Here is a 15,495-nt window from a genome sequence, read left to right as displayed (position 1 = left end):
CGAAATGCCGATTTAAGCCATGGATACAAAAAGGCAATGTTGATATCATTATCAATCTTTCGAAGAGCCCATGCTTCCAGTGTAAAGAGGATTTGGAAGAGTTTTTTGAGTTTCTAAAAAATAAATTAGGAGTAAGAGTCACATTTAAACTACGGATAGCAAATCTGTATCACGAAGGTAAATGGGGAAGTGATGCTGAAATCTGTCTAGATTTGGCACTTTGGCTTTATCATTTGAACAGAAACGGTATAGTGGATTTCTTTGATGTTCAGCCAATTTTGGTTGTCAAAGAAATTTGTTCACCTTCTAGAGAAGGGAGTGTGAACCCTGAAGAATGGAAAATGTTACTCAAAGAAAGAGAAAAGAAGAAAGATAAATGTACAGTCAAGGCGGATTCCAGTGATTTTCCGGCAGATCAGCTCATAACGGTTGCCCAAAACAAGGATGAAAAGAATATAAGTGAAAAAGAATGGAATATGATACTCAAAAACAGAATAACGATAAGAAAACAGAAAGATAAAAACATAACGAATTTAGTCAAGGAAATTAACAAAATTCTGAGAACCAGGACACTCTCTATCCCTTTGACACGAATGAAAATGAAAATGGACACTGTCGTAAAGCAAAAATTCTACAAAAGTCAGAAAACAAAAGCCTCTCCCAGTGTGTGTGTGGCACAATTGCAAATAAACGCTGTGAATCCGTTAAATCGACATAAGGTGAAAGTTTTTACACCAATAATCGTATTGGATGCAAAGGAATTGGACGCAAAAGAATCGGACACAGAAGAATCGGACTTGGACGCAGAAGAATCGGACTCGGACGCAGAAGAATCGGACTTGGACGCAGAAGAATCGGACGTAAAAGAATCGGACACAAAGGAGGACTATGACGGTCAACGTGGATGTTGTGCTACAATACCAGGGATTATAGAGAAGCTATATGCAAAGAATAATTATACAAACCGACTAAGTTGGCGTATAGAGAGTATGACCATTGCATTGTCTGTGACGCACTTCCCATGCTTTTACTGTTTAGAACAAATCATCAAGAGTAAAATTCACAAGGATAAACTAAGACTTATATTACGTGTAGCTAACATTTCTCATGAGCACGTCGAATGGCTATATGACCTTGACGAAGCAGGGCTCATAGTGCAACTACAGGCAATCAAAGTAGTAGAGGAACTAGGTAAGGTTAATTGCCCAACTCTTGTTTCAAAAAAAAAGTGGGAAAAAGTCAAACAACAAAGGGAAAACTTAGATGATGAGATAAAAAAACAAGTCGAACGTCTGAAAAAAGCATGCAAAAAGTTACGCGAAGATATCAAGTGTTTTGAAGCTGGCTCGATTTTTGTCTATGATTGATAAAATATCGCATGGAAAGCAGCGGAAGTGACGGAACTATTGGATAAAATTCAGATAAAAACATCATGTGCCCAAAAATAATACAGAGTAACACTTATTATGAGTATACGTGTAGTTTGTCTGCAAAACATAGTTTGTATTTAGAGAATGCATACTATAACATATTTTTGGCATGCTGACATAATTATAATATATACACATGTATAGCTAATCACCTGCATGCTCCTAGCTGTGGTTTTTGGGATAATCGTATGATGTGCTATTAGTGCACTGGAACTTGTACAGCCGTATCATATCCGGTCCAATAATTGCACGTTGTCATGCATTGACAATGTGCAATTACTTGTCGAGTAATTGCACGCTGTCAATGACGACGTATTATTTTCAAATAATGGCCACGGCTGAAAATAATAATATTAAAACTGCAGAGAACTGCATCATAACAATAGTATGGTTACTCGTGTAATAAGAGATTAGGGAGTACATGAACACATAGTATGACAGAGCCAGACAACAATGGGCTGTATATAATAGTTGCTTACGTATATACCACACCTTGTAATTTGACTTGACATGATTGTGTCTATGCAGGACGCACTATATCTTTTCTGTTCAACCTTAAAATATTGTGCTACTACAAATCCGCCAAAATGAGTACCCTAAAAACAGATTGAATTACTACCCGTCTCTAATAGTAACGTTGAGGAATTTTTATTGCTCAAAATAATTATTCTACTAGCCAGTCATAGTTCTTACTCCAAGTCTCTACACTGTCCACTTCCATCACATTGCTAGCTTAACTAGAGGCCACACCCACTTCTGGCTGACCTTTGTCCTCTAAACTCAAACCTCACTCTAGGCCATGTCTTCATCGAAGTGACCTTTAGACTCTGCCAACAGTGACTGGAGGAACGGGAGACAGAGGAAGGGTAGGGCATTGGGGGGAGGACGTGGGGAGGGGCACTGAGTAGAGAGAGTGATGGTTTGGACGTGCTGTTCAACTTGTGATGTGTAGAACCTGTAGCAAAAGTAGCACAATATGACTAGGGCATACGCAGGCGCCTCGTGATTTGTTTATGTTCCTATAAGTAAACAACGGAGGGGATAGGAACACGCCCCAGTTTTTGCCCAAGCACACAGAGTGATGTACAGTCAGTGGAGTGGGGGAAGAGGGGTCAACGGTCAGTGGAGTGGGGGAAGAGGGGTCAATGTGTGCGTGTGTGTGTGTGTAGGGGGGGTCCATTAGGTACACATGGGTGGACTGCCCTTGACACGTGCACATTAGGTATACATGAAGTGGGGAGACCATTCCAAACAAGCAGGAATTCATGAGTTAGTAGCTCAATGGGTGAGATTTTAAGGCAAAAATCACTAGCACAAATTGTACAAGGCCTAAACTAGGAGACCATTATGCACACACCACAAACACTTGTCAGGACTCTTAGCAAGATAACACAACAATGGTATGGCATGAGAGATGTTCACAGTATTTAAGTTTGAGCAATGTTAATACCTGATCAGTAAATTTCGGAGGGAAGGGGTTTCGTGGTTGAATATTGGAGCACGAATATTTACCCACGAATGAAGAATGATCATTGCAGTGTACATCACCACAAAATATTACCACGAACTAATTGCTCAACCACAAATGTTTTGATTCCCAGAAATTACCTGTGGTATTATAGTGTAGCCGTGCATATACATAATTATACATGTATTGTGTACATTTATTGTTAAGAGGTTCTGTAATCTGCTCCTGGTATTGTCAAGAATGCTTGGTTCACAAAAAATATCGAATACTGAAATGCTCTACTAGCCAGTCATAGTTCTTGACCTCCAAGTCTCTACACTCAATGTCCACTTCCATCACATTGCTAGCTTTACTAGAGGCCACACCCACTTCTGGCTGACCTTCGTCCTCTGAACAGATCTCCGACCTCACTCTCGGCCATGTCTTCATCAAGGTGACCTTTAGACCCCTGCCGATGTGTTAATAGTGACTGGAGGAACGGGAGACAGAGGGAGAGCATTGGGGGGAGGACGTGGGGAGGGGCACTGAGTATAGAGAGTGATGGTTTGGACGTGCTGTTCAACTTGTGGTGTACCGTAGAACCTGTAGCAAGAGTAGCACATTGTAAAATGCCATAATAAAATGCTATAATAATTATTTTATGCATAGCAATGCCTATTAGCCACACACTGACACTGACCTCTGTTTTGTAGTTTGCTGCCTCCAAAGATATCCCAGAATGCCCTCTCTGACGTGGGAACATTGTCCCCTAGTAACAGCCGAGAGCCATCACTCTTCTCTTTACCTTCCTTCTCTTGGCCATACAACCAACACCTGCACACACACACACACCAATTATTAATATATGCACACACACACACAGTAAATGCATCTGATACTCACTCCTCTACATAATTTGCACGTAAACACTTCATGCTGAGAAAGAAGGGTGCACATAATATTACGAGTACAATGAAATAGAGAACAGCAGGAAAGAAGGAAAGAAGGACCAATCATTTGTGGAGGGAATTAGGTAACAGCTACCCTAGGTTAGAAAGCCACATGAATGTACAACAAGGTGGTATATGTACACCTGTAGGTAAACCAATAGTTACAGGCACACCATATGCCTTACATGTTAGTGCATCACTAGTTATAATTATACTGCACATCATAGAGACAATACTAATGTGATGATGTCATTATTTGGGGGGAAAGGTTCACCCCTGCCCCCCCTCCCACTAGATGAAACCCTGTATGCATGGTTCCTAAGAGCACTATATAGTATGGTACACTACTGACCTGTGCATTGTCCATGAAGTACAGTGTATGTGGAGGTACCCCCTGACTGAGGGGGTAGGAACACGCCCCCCAGCACTTGTCCTGACTCCTGAGCACACAGAGTGACCCACAATGTGTGGATGGTGGGTCATTCCCTGAGGGCACAAACACAGCTGTGAGTTGACTCAGAGGATCAGATACCATGGAACACACTCTGGTCTTCACACACCACAGCACTGGATAAGAAAGCACACAGAAACTCAATAACAACAGAGCACACAATAACAGCTGGTCTAAGAATGAATGCATACATGTGACCTCAGTAGATTATGCTCACAAGGTCTTCTATTCTTTAGCTAAACGAAGTACATTTCAGTACTTGGTGCCGACTGTATATACAATTATGCACAACTACTCGCATCTCAAATGTAAACATGTAGCTACTAAAAAACATAATGCCATGGCTTAGTATCACCACACTCTATATGCTCACCTGAGCAAGAGAGGAGGTCCCAGACTTGGAGCTGAGGTGAGTCTCTGAGGCTGTCACGAGATACTGGGAAGAGCTCTTATAACCAAACACTGTACACCTATAGACAAACAACTTGAGCAAAATTTAGCAGAATTTAATATCACAGCAAAATTGAGTGAAATCACAGACAAATGTACCTGTGACCTTAAGGTAATGAGCTTACATGCCATCCATGAAATAAGTAGCTCCTAGCCTTCAACATAATTATGCACATGAGTTTGAATACTTGCATAAATTGAAGGTTAGATTAATGGTACCCAACACCACACACTTAGGAAAACAATGACTAATCAAACATTACAAGACATTATCTTTTTTCCCACCCGCCCGGTCCCCTGTGGTTGTTCTTTTTTGGTTTTTGGTTTGTTCAACTTCACCGACTAGGCTCTAGTCGTGATTAGTGCTGGGCTGGGTGAAGGTCTCCTTCACTAATGGCCCAACCCTTCCATGACCTCTGTCATCGTGGGTGGGGCTTCCAGCTAATTACGTAACAATGCAGATGTTAAAAGTAATTTTCGTGGTTAAATACAGGAACACAAACATTTTACCCACGAATTAATCAATCATCATTGCAGTGTATAACCACGAAATTATTACCACGAACTAATTGCTCAACCACAAATGTTTTGATTCCAGAAATTACCTCTGGTAGTATAGTGTAGCCGTGCATATACATATACATGTATTGTGTACATGTATTGTTAAGAGGTTCTGTAATCTGCTCCTGGTATTGTCAAGAATGCTTGGTTCACAAAAAATATCGAATATCACATTATTCTGAAATGCTCTACTAGCCAGTCATAGTTCTTGACCTCCAAGTCTCTACACTCAATGTCCACTTCCATCACATTGTTAGCTTTACTAGAGGCCACACCCACTTCTGGCTGACCTTCATCCTCTGAACTCAAACCTTCTACCTCACTCTCGACCATGTCTTCATCAAGGTGACCTTTAGACCCCTGCCGATGTGGTAACAGTGACTGGAGGAACGGGAGACAGAGGGAGGGCATTGGGGGGAGGACGTGGGGAGGGGCACTGAGTAGAGAGAGTGATGGTTTGGACGCGCTGTTCAACTTGTGGTGTACTGTAGAACCTGTAGCAAAAGTAGCACATTGTAAAATAAATGCCATAATAAAACGCTATAATAATATGTTATGCATAGCAATGCCTAGCCTCGATTCCAGGCCGCTTGAACAAGGTGGCCTGGTATACCTTGTATGCGCATGCGCGAAATAATTGACAACAATTTCATCATACAAATTGTAAAAAAACGGACAAAGTTACAAAAGGGAATAATACGTATGACAATGTGACCACAATGGCAGCTTTCAGAGACACTAATCAAAGTAGAATAATTATGCTGCAGCAGTGTTGCTTCTTCTAGCTCTGTTTATCAAAGAGACAGTTCAAGAAAGCCTCCCAGACAGCTAGAGCTGCCAGCTAGGAAGAGTGGTGGACTCTTTAATACATCAGAAGATCTTGAGTGAATAACTTCCTGAGTGTCGAGTTAAAGCTTATTAAAAGCTTTCAGGAGTAATAATTAGCTTCTTTATCTTCAGCAATGACTTCTTGTCGAACATAAAGGCAAGATTTAGTAGCAGAACACTTGCCTGGTCTATATTACCACAGCCTCATCAGGGGACCCACAGGAACATATCATGCCTTTCCTGTAGCCTTACAGTGTAGGGTGTCGTTAAGTAGAGACTTGGCTTGATACAATAAAGGGCGTAAGAACTCAGTCATCTTTGCACAATACTTCTATGTAACGGACTGTAAAATCAGAATACAAATAGTATACGGTTTATTTTACTGACAGTATCCACAAATACACGGATTACCCCCTTTTTGGGGTAATGTACACGCATGCGCATACAAGGTATACCAGGCCGCCTTGTTCAAGCGGCCTGGAATCGAGGCTAAGCAATGCCTATTAGCTACACACTGACACTGACACTGACCTCTGTTTTGTAGTTTGCTGCCTCCAAAGATATCCCAGAATGCCCTCTCTGACGTGGGAACATTGTCCCCTAGTAACGGCCGAGAGTCATCACTCTTCTCTTTACCTTCCTCCTCTAGGCCATACAACACCTGCACACACACACACACACACAACATAATAAACACATACGACATTGGGTCACGGAGATAATACTTCTGTATATGTATGCATTGCATGCAAAAATTTTATAGGACTTTACAGAGAGACTAACGCAATAGCTACTGTAGGTTTGCAAGTTATAATATTCCGAAGAGCACTGGTAGTGTTGTACTAACCTGTGCCTTGTCCATGAAGTACAGTGTGGAGGTACCCCCTGACTGAGGGGGTAGGAACACACCCCCCAGCACTTGCCCCGAGCACACAGAGTGATGTACGGCCAGTGGAGTGGGGGAAGAGGGGTCTATCAGGTACACTGTGTGTGTGTGTGAGTGTAGGGGGGGGGTCTATTAGGTACACATGTTATATAAGAACTGGGGAGACTAGGAGACTTACAAGGCCTAGCTAAGATAATAATTATTTAAAAACTTGTCAGGACTCCTAGCAAGATAAGACAACATGCATGATGGCATGGTATGAGATGTTCACATGCACAGCCACCCACAATGTGTGGATGGTGGGTCATTCCCTGAGGGCACAAACACAGCTGTGAGTTGACTCAGAGGATCAGATACCATGGAGCACACTCTGGTCTTCACACACCACAGCACTGGATAAGAAAGCACACAAACTCAATAACAACAAAGCACAGTGAAAATAAATTCATGTGTGAGAGGCCTTGATAGTACAGTCTAGCTCAACACCTGACAGTACTTGCTGGCATGTACAGTGCACTACGTATACTCTCACAGCATAAATGTAGCTACTAAAACATAACACCAGAGCTTATAGTGATACTGTATCACCATACTCTGTGCTCACCTGAGCAAGAGAGGAGGTCCCAGACTTGGAGGTGAGTCTCTGAGGCTGTCACGAGATACTGGGAAGAGCTCTTATGACCAAACACCATACACCTATATATAGACACACAAGAGGAACAAATAATGAGCTTACATTCCCATGAAACAAGTAGCTGCTAGCCTCAGGTATTCAACATTTGTACGTGATCGAGATGAACTAAGATGCATAAATCAATGGATAGTACCCAACACCAAACACTTGGGAAACACTGACTAATCAGACATTACAAGTACACTAAAGCTCCGTGTGTGTACACTACAGTGGCACTGTTAGCTCACCGATAGTCTCCACTCTTAAAAGGGTTGCAGAGAGTCTTCCTCAGCTCACAGTTCGCTGGGTCCCACAGAGTCAGGCACTGGATAGAGAGAGAGAGACAATCAGTATGTTTCACACACACAAGTCATAGCTAATGCACTATAGCTTTCAAAATACAAGGTGCTGTAGTCCCTATACTAGCTTGTATATGAGTACAAACGAAACAGTGTGTCCCGCATACACACACGAGTCACAGGTACATTTAGCTTTAGATCTTCATCCAGATAAAATTGCCAGGGGGAGAGAAAGCGAAAAGTGGGTCAGCCAGCTATCAGTATACCCCAGGAATAATTATTGTCAAGGTTGTGAACACAGTGTGTGCATGTGACGCTGTTTGTGATTGTAATTAGATTGAATAAGGAGAATGAATGATTTCTAGGAATCTCAACCTCAACCAATAATTATTATCATGCACTCACAGTCTTGAAGTTGACAGCCAGTAGTGACCCATCCTCACTGAAGCACGCCCCCACACTCTCCAGACCATGGTAGTAACCCACTGCCTGACACGACCATGACACACCCACTTCCTCTCCTAGGAGGACCCACGTCTTGAAGTGGCCATCTAGACTTGTGGAGACCAATAGAGGGATCTGATTTGACGTCTTGTTGGTATGGTGACGTGGTTGGAAGGTGATGCTGGTGACAGGTCGATCGTGAGGTGGCTCCACACAAGTGTTCAGAGTGTGTCTGAGGGAGACAATAAAATACAATCATGATTACTGTATATGTGTCAATAATTATTAATTTTGGCAGAGTATAATGTATAAAGTAGCTAGCAGACAGTACTATAATTAATTATGGAGTCAATTGTGTTGTTGGACATAGATGTACATTGCGGAAAGGCACAGCATTCATTTAAACAATGAATCACGTGATGTGATAATGACATACACACTTCTCGATAAAATCACTACTCACTAGACCACGCACACAACTTCAGTTGAAAGACCACTGAAACTTAGAGTTGAGCAGTTTCAAGTACTTGGTATCAATGGCCACAAATGGTAAATATAGATACATGCATGTACGTACCAACAACACATACATTATGCAAGATCTAGGTCTTATAAGGATTCTGTTGACACAGTAAATTATATGCGTACATAGAGATTATCAATCAGCCGAGCCATAATTAAGTGCTACACATGCCAGCATCTCAACGCACAACCAATAGTATGGTAAGCACACAATAGTACCTACTACATAATGATGGTACCTACTATTTGAGTCAGTGACCAATGAATTATAACAATACTTTGAATCAAGTTACCATGGCGAGCATTAAAAAGGCACACACCACATACGCCACATATGTATGCTGACTAATCGTGTAATTGTTCTTTAAAATCATATATAGCAATGGCTGAAGGATATATAACCAGGGATCACAATGAGCTGAACCCTAGCCCGAGGCTAAAAGATTTTGAAGAGGAGGTATGCTTCGATTCAGTGTTGAAGTGTTTCTATGATCCACGGTGTAAAAGCACTGGACTTGCCTGTGAGTTAGAGCTGACAGTACAACAAAATATGTCAGGATATGCGCATATAACAGAAAAATTTGTGGCAGTATCTAATCATGCACGGTCTTCATGCAGAACAAGTATTTGTTCGCAATGCTAGAAGATGGCTTAGACCTAGAAGATGGCTTAGACGAAATAGAAAATTCACACTTGAAGCTCTATCTGTTACAATGTTGATCAGTTATAGCCCTTGCTTCAAATGTCGAGAAGACTTACAAGAGTTTTTTGCTTCATGCCATGTGCCTGTTCACTTCAATCTCAAGATTGCACGATTGTATTGCGATGGTTCTTCAACTGATGAGGCAGAGAGAAAACTAGACTTTTGGAAAAAAGACCTCGAAATACGAAATTTTAGAGTCATTTTGAATGCCATTGATGTGATTTCAGAAGTAGATGCGCTAACAACAACAACGATACGTATGAACAAGAAACAAAGGAAGACTAGAAAAAAAGAAGATGTGAAAATTAGTCAGCAAATAGATAGCATTCAAAACGGGACTACACATGTGAGGAAGCTGATTAAACACTTCAGATTAAAACCAGATTTCAAACAGAAATATTTTATAGACGAAGGTGATATGCAAATGATATTAGTCCAGCTCATAGCATCAGCTGTAACGAGGAGTGAGAAACGGCCAACAGAGATTATAAAATCAATAAAGATGGATATGGATAATGAAGATGAAAATTACCTAGGAGATCCATCCAGGGTGACGATACACAAAATCATAATGCCGTTGTCATGGGTATCCATCAGAAAGTGCCTCGTGCTGGTGTGTGCACGTGTGCCCTCCACTGAATGCCAAGAGAGGATTACAAAGTTCATGAAAGAAAAGAGATTTGACGGAGTAAATAACAAACTGATACTACACATCGCCAAAGTCCCTGTAGACAAAGAAAGAGACAGTTTCATCGAGTGGATAAGATGTTTAGAGAATGAATCAATCCATGTCTGTCTACAACCTTTCTACGCCCCATTTCCTTCCTTGTCGGGCCAAATAACTGATCGACATGCTAAATTGAAACACGAGTTTCAGACTCTAAAGGCAGAAATAGAGTTCAGAATGTATTCTCCTACACCATCATCTCAGTACTCTTCATCAGGCTCAGATGAAGAAACAAGCTCTTTTACAGTTCAGGACGACGCAAGCATGTCCCTATCTATGCAAGAAATGATGCAAAACAAGAGTCAGACTAGTTCAGAGATGTCCGAGCTGTCCGTCTCTTCCTCAGAGGAAGAGTTGTCAGCAGGCTCAGATGAAGAAGCAGGGTGTCACACAATTCAGGACGAGGCAAGCATGTCTCCATCTATGCAAGAAACGACGCAAAACATGAATGAGACTAGTTCAGAAATGTCCGAGCTGTCCATCTCTTCCTCAGAGGAAGAGTTGTCAGCAGGCTCAGATGAAAAAGCAGGGTCTCACACAATTCAGGACGAGACAAGCATGTCTCCATCTATGCAAGAAACGACGCAAAACATGAATGAGACTAGTTCAGAAATGTCCAAGCTGTCCGTCTCTTCCTCAGAGGAAGAGTCGTCAGAAGAACAAAACCAGTCATCACAGGAAGAAGTATTCGTGTTGGATGAATATGAAATATATATACCAGCTAGTACAAGAAAACTTAAAATTGCACAATATACATATATAGACTCATAAACATGCCTTAATTGATGTGTGCTTCTCCCTAAATTTTTTTGGGACATTTGACAATTACAATTGCACAAGGTAATGATGCTACATGTACTTCGAATCACTGCATGTTGGTTGCAATCATACCATGCCAACATACAGCCGGTAATTAAGTAATAGTCCCATAGACAATTAAACCAGAGTTAGAGAGCTGAGTGTATAGTTTCAAGTATTTCCAACCAATGGCCACAATGCTATACCACAAGACCACAATAACGTTTCAATGTAAAAGTTCCTCGGATTAGCTGGGGAAAGCACCAAAAGCTATAAGTCAATCCGGCACAGCGCCATGAACAGTCTAGACTGTATTATATTATTGTCTGTTCCCCCAGTCACCTTGTTTCCATGCTTTTGGGTGCTTTCCCCGGCCATTTCTAATAACTTCAAAAACATCTATACACTTCCACTTTTTTTTTCGTACAGCCCCGAGGGCTGAGTGCAATATATGCCATACTTTTTGTGTGCAAAAAGAGAAGAGGAATGAATTTTTTTAGCCATTACGTTGTTGATAAAGACTACATGTATGTTCATATTTTAAGCGCAACAGTTCCAAAAAGAGAGGTGTGTGCTCCAAGTGAATAATAACACCTATGTCTAGGCTGAGGTAGTGATACTCAGCATACCTGAGAAGATGTGTAACGTTTATGCCTAAAAGAAAGGAGCGTTGTACACTATACTGCATGCACTGCTGTAAACATAATTATTGTAGGTAAGTTAAGTCAAGTCTGAGAGGTCATGTGCTTTGTGTAAGTGATAGCAAAACTGAGAAAAAATATCCATGGTTTGAGTTGTTAGGAAAGTGGGTGCAGAATGTCTTAAAGAATCCCTTGTACACTGAGGAATAGCTTCTTAAGAACTTATATACCGTATAGCGGGTTATTTTTGTCGGGTAACATTTTTGTTATTTTGTAGGCAAGCTGACATCCACAAAATGTTTCCATTTTACCTGTAGCTTCTTTGTAGCATACAATTAGGGTGGCTGTAATCTCTGTACAACACGTATAAGATCGCATAGTAAGTAATGATAAAATTACGTGATGTGATTGTTCACAACACACTTATTATTGGTAAAATCACTACTCACTAGACCACACACCACAAGTTTCAGTTGAAAGATTAGTTTCAAGTACTCGGTATCAATGGCCACAAATGGTAACTTTTAAGCATTCTATTTGTTTGTATATAATTCTAACTTCGTGTATAATTACCGTTATATACATAATACTGAAACTGAAAAAAGTGATTGACAACTATTCCAACAATTAATACAGCTACTGTAACAGAAATACTACGCGACTTTATTGACTGGCTTGAGCCACAAGACGAGCATCGCTTCTATAGAGTTCAAAACCAAGACAGCTTAACAATAGTAGCTGTAAGCCAAGTGACACTGAAACCAAGTGGAGAGAGCCATCCAGATAGATCAGAAACAGCCAAATCAGAGCATGCTGAGCTAGCTGCTATAAGGAAAATATCAGCCTGGCTAGATGGGAGAGATCTAACAGAGCAAACAGAAATAAGCCTCACCACAATGGCTACCAGCAATCCTTGTTTGGAATGTCAATCTGCAACTGAAGATGCTCGTGGACTGGAGAGAGAGGCTTAAGCTTACTGTTAACTACAAGCTTTGCATTGGCTACCTGTATCATGGAAAATCAACCCAACGGCTTAGTGGCAGAGCAATTACAGTACAGCTGGCAGACTGGAAATGGAATATGAAAGACAGCGGAGTCAACTTTACACTAGAACCAATAGCAGTGTGCGATGAACTACCAGTACCAAGTTTTGAAACTCGTCAAGTGAACCCTGAAGGCGTAATATGTCAATGAAAACTATACGACTCTAAAATTGCGGATCATGTTCAGAAAATTAACGCTGCACCGAGACAACAAGACAAATATACAGAACCAAGAGCCAATTCTCCACTGAGACTACCTAAAAGTGAGCCTGACCTTTGTTGAGAGGAGCTGTACTGCCATAACTTCATCCGTAACTCAGGGACAGTCTTACCATCATCTCTGCTTTCAACCTAGAGCATAATTATTAGTTACACATTGTTTAGGTACAGTAGCAATGTGATTTTTTTACTGTTGTTTCAAGCAATAATTATATAATTTCTCGGTCACATATAACAGCTATTAAACTAATCCACTCACTGTTGCTAGCCAGTCCCCATCAGGAGAGAAAGAGGTGTGGTCCACTGTGGTCAGAGAGAGGGGCGTGTCATCAGGCCGAGACACGTAGTTCAGGTCCGTCACATTCAACTAGTGTGTGTGTGCGTGTGTGTGTGCGTGTGAGGAATCCTCGCTAGTAACCCAGAGAAGAACTGCTCATACAACTTGCACAGATAACGACTTTTGGTTTAATTATGAAGACATTTCATTACAACTTTACAGTACTAACTTAGCAATGTTCAAACACTTACTTGTTGGGTGACTGACTCCTTGACTGGGTCATAGAACTGGATGAACCCGGGCGTACTGTTGGTCACTATAGACATGGAACGTGGACAGATTACTAGGCCAGTATTGATTCCACTCTGGTCTACAGTCTGGGACCTCCTCAGTCCTCCGATAGTCCATTCCACCTCAGTGTCCAGTCCTGACACCACTTGCACCACTGGAAATCAACGGTCAGATGGTTAATAATGCACCATAATTTTTTATTATTACATCGAGCTTCTTTATTCGCCCAGCTACTATTCAAGTATCGTAAAGCGGAAAATGTTTCGTGGGTCGTAATATTTGCGATTCAATGCCAGGAAACCACACCCACCAAGAGCTTTGCATGTGAAATACCGGTGCGTGGGAGTTTACCCTTTTAATTATCGCGTTAAAACTGCTCTGTCCTTAGAAATGTTGCACCTCACAAAAATTTACGGTACTGGTATATTAACAAGCAAAGGGGGAAGCACCCTATTTACCATCAAATGAAGGACACAAGCCACTACACCAAACACACAATCACATATCATTATGCACTCAAAGCACCTAAAGCTATATGTACATGTGAAATCAAAATAATGGTAGTGGTAATTAGCAAGACAACATAATAAGTACGAGCGGCAGTGTCTAGGAAGTAGAGCAGCAAAATATAATCTCTGAAATTGAGATCTGGACAACAAAACTAACTACAAGGATGGGGGCGCTATGGTATCTGCAGTGGAATCATCCCTGAGGGCTCACCATTGCTTTGCAGACCGACAGTGAAGTACTTGTCACCAGGGCTATACAGGCGAGGTGTGTGATGGGTGAGCCAAGACGAGGACGAAACTCTCTCTTGTGTGTGTCCAGTTGCCAGAGGACGAGTACACCCTCCTCACCACCACTGACCAGATACGTGCCTGTGGGGGAGCATGAAAGAATGAAGTGAGCAACTAGACAATTCTAGACACAGGCAACGCTATACATAACTTACAAGTGCATCACATGTAGGAGACTATCACCAGGAGTGTATGAATATTCATGCACTCCTGCTATCACATATAGAGACTATCACATGTGCACAATACTTGTAGGTAAGGATACGTAAAGATTTAAAATTACTGGAAAACTAAACTAAACCAAAACCCATGGTTGGAGATTACGTACCATCAGTGGTGAAGCAGAGGTCCCCAACAGCGTGAGCATGCCAGTGAAGGGTTGTCTTGACTACCTCAGTTCCCCTCTCAGCATAGTTGTACCTAGAGTGAACAGTAGTTTTTACCGCAAAATAGTATTTGAACATCTGTGGAGACATGCTCTCATAGCTACCTCAGAATATGCAGTTAGACCTCCACTCCCCGGCAGACCTCTACCTCAACCGTGACTCACTAAAAAGCCAGCAACCAAAAATAAATTGTAAGTGTGTTTGCAATTGTTGACCAGTTTTGTAAATGTTTGGCCTCCTGAGAATACTGCTTATTAATTATAAACAAATGCTATCATAAAAAAATTATGCCATGCACCTGCGTCACGCTCAACCTTACCAGCTGCAATGACCCGAGGCTTAAAATATGTATATACCAGCTAGTGCTACTGCCCCTCCTCCAGTTCCCAAGAGGAAATGTCCAGTAGTCACAATGCGCATGTGTAATGAGTTTTCTGTTATACTCTCGAATTCCATAATATAGTACCAGGCTATTTGTAGTTTACAAGCTGTCATATATTTCTAGTCAGTCAAACATTATTTAACGGCCTCAATCTCACGGCTATCCTAGAAACCGTGAGGGCTATGCACATGTACACTTGGAAAACCTATGACATGTCTATAGTCCTCTTATATATAGCTATGCTGTATTTACTTCAACTGCATGCATGGTAAACTTTACACTATTATATT

General features: G+C 41.4%; 3 protein-coding genes across 7 annotated transcripts in view; 1 reads left to right on the top strand and 2 right to left on the bottom strand.

Annotated features, from left to right (window-relative positions):
* Nucleotides 1–2,922: 2,922 nt before the first annotated feature.
* LOC135348489 (uncharacterized) lies at nt 2,923–4,980 on the bottom strand. 2 transcript variants are annotated; one of them, XM_064546720.1, is made up of 4 exons: nt 4,652–4,980; nt 4,180–4,394; nt 3,578–3,711; nt 2,923–3,480 (listed from the first exon to the last, which is right to left on the bottom strand). In XM_064546720.1, exons 2-4 carry the CDS (start codon nt 4,308–4,310, stop codon nt 3,251–3,253), a joined length of 495 nt encoding a protein of 164 aa, XP_064402790.1. In that variant the 5' UTR covers nt 4,311–4,394; nt 4,652–4,980; the 3' UTR covers nt 2,923–3,250. The 2 variants fall into 2 exon arrangements, with proteins under 2 accessions (XP_064402790.1, XP_064402791.1); XM_064546721.1 differs by lacking the exon at nt 4,652–4,980 and having other exon boundaries at nt 4,180–4,429.
* A 419-nt stretch (nt 4,981–5,399) lies between these two features.
* The window catches only part of LOC135348469 (WD repeat-containing protein 75-like), a 36,561-nt gene continuing 26,465 nt past the window's right edge, over nt 5,400–15,495 (bottom strand). For all 3 annotated transcript variants that reach the window (XM_064546688.1, XM_064546689.1, XM_064546690.1), the window contains 10 exons: nt 13,601–13,794; nt 13,332–13,439; nt 13,128–13,204; nt 8,381–8,651; nt 7,925–8,001; nt 7,608–7,699; nt 7,291–7,395; nt 6,965–7,101; nt 6,649–6,778; nt 5,400–5,783 (listed from right to left, as the gene is read on the bottom strand). In XM_064546688.1, the coding sequence (XP_064402758.1) occupies nt 5,458–5,783; nt 6,649–6,778; nt 6,965–7,101; nt 7,291–7,395; nt 7,608–7,699; nt 7,925–8,001; nt 8,381–8,651; nt 13,128–13,204; nt 13,332–13,439; nt 13,601–13,794 (1,517 nt within the window). In that variant the 3' untranslated portion in view covers nt 5,400–5,457. The remainder of the gene's footprint in view (nt 5,784–6,648; nt 6,779–6,964; nt 7,102–7,290; nt 7,396–7,607; nt 7,700–7,924; nt 8,002–8,380; nt 8,652–13,127; nt 13,205–13,331; nt 13,440–13,600; nt 13,795–15,495) is intronic.
* On the top strand, nt 8,863–11,197 carry LOC135348471 (uncharacterized). 2 transcript variants are annotated; one of them, XM_064546691.1, is made up of 3 exons: nt 8,863–8,968; nt 9,072–9,142; nt 9,322–11,197. In XM_064546691.1, the coding sequence occupies exon 3, from the start codon at nt 9,541–9,543 to the stop codon at nt 11,140–11,142; it is 1,602 nt and encodes a 533-aa protein (XP_064402761.1). In that variant the 5' UTR covers nt 8,863–8,968; nt 9,072–9,142; nt 9,322–9,540; the 3' UTR covers nt 11,143–11,197. The 2 variants fall into 2 exon arrangements, with proteins under 2 accessions (XP_064402761.1, XP_064402762.1); XM_064546692.1 differs by lacking the exon at nt 9,072–9,142.

This window comes from Halichondria panicea, chromosome 15, assembly GCF_963675165.1.
Source record: "Halichondria panicea chromosome 15, odHalPani1.1, whole genome shotgun sequence".
Classification (NCBI taxonomy): Eukaryota; Metazoa; Porifera; class Demospongiae; order Suberitida; family Halichondriidae; genus Halichondria; species Halichondria panicea.
This window is presented reverse-complemented; position numbering and strand designations above follow the sequence as displayed.

Coding starts and splice junctions, on each gene's coding strand:
- LOC135348471 (XM_064546692.1), top strand. CDS start 9,541: ATGCACGGTCTTCATGCAGAACAAGTATTTGTTCGCAATGCTAGAAGA.
- LOC135348489 (XM_064546720.1), bottom strand. CDS start 4,310: ATGACCCACCATCCACACATTGTGGGTCACTCTGTGTGCTCAGGAGTC. Junction 3,712..4,179: donor ACTTCATGGACAATGCACAG/GTCAGTAGTGTA, acceptor GTGTGTGTGCAG/GTGTTGGTTGTATGGCCAAG. Junction 3,481..3,577: donor CAGCAAACTACAAAACAGAG/GTCAGTGTCAGT, acceptor CTCTTGCTACAG/GTTCTACGGTACACCACAAG.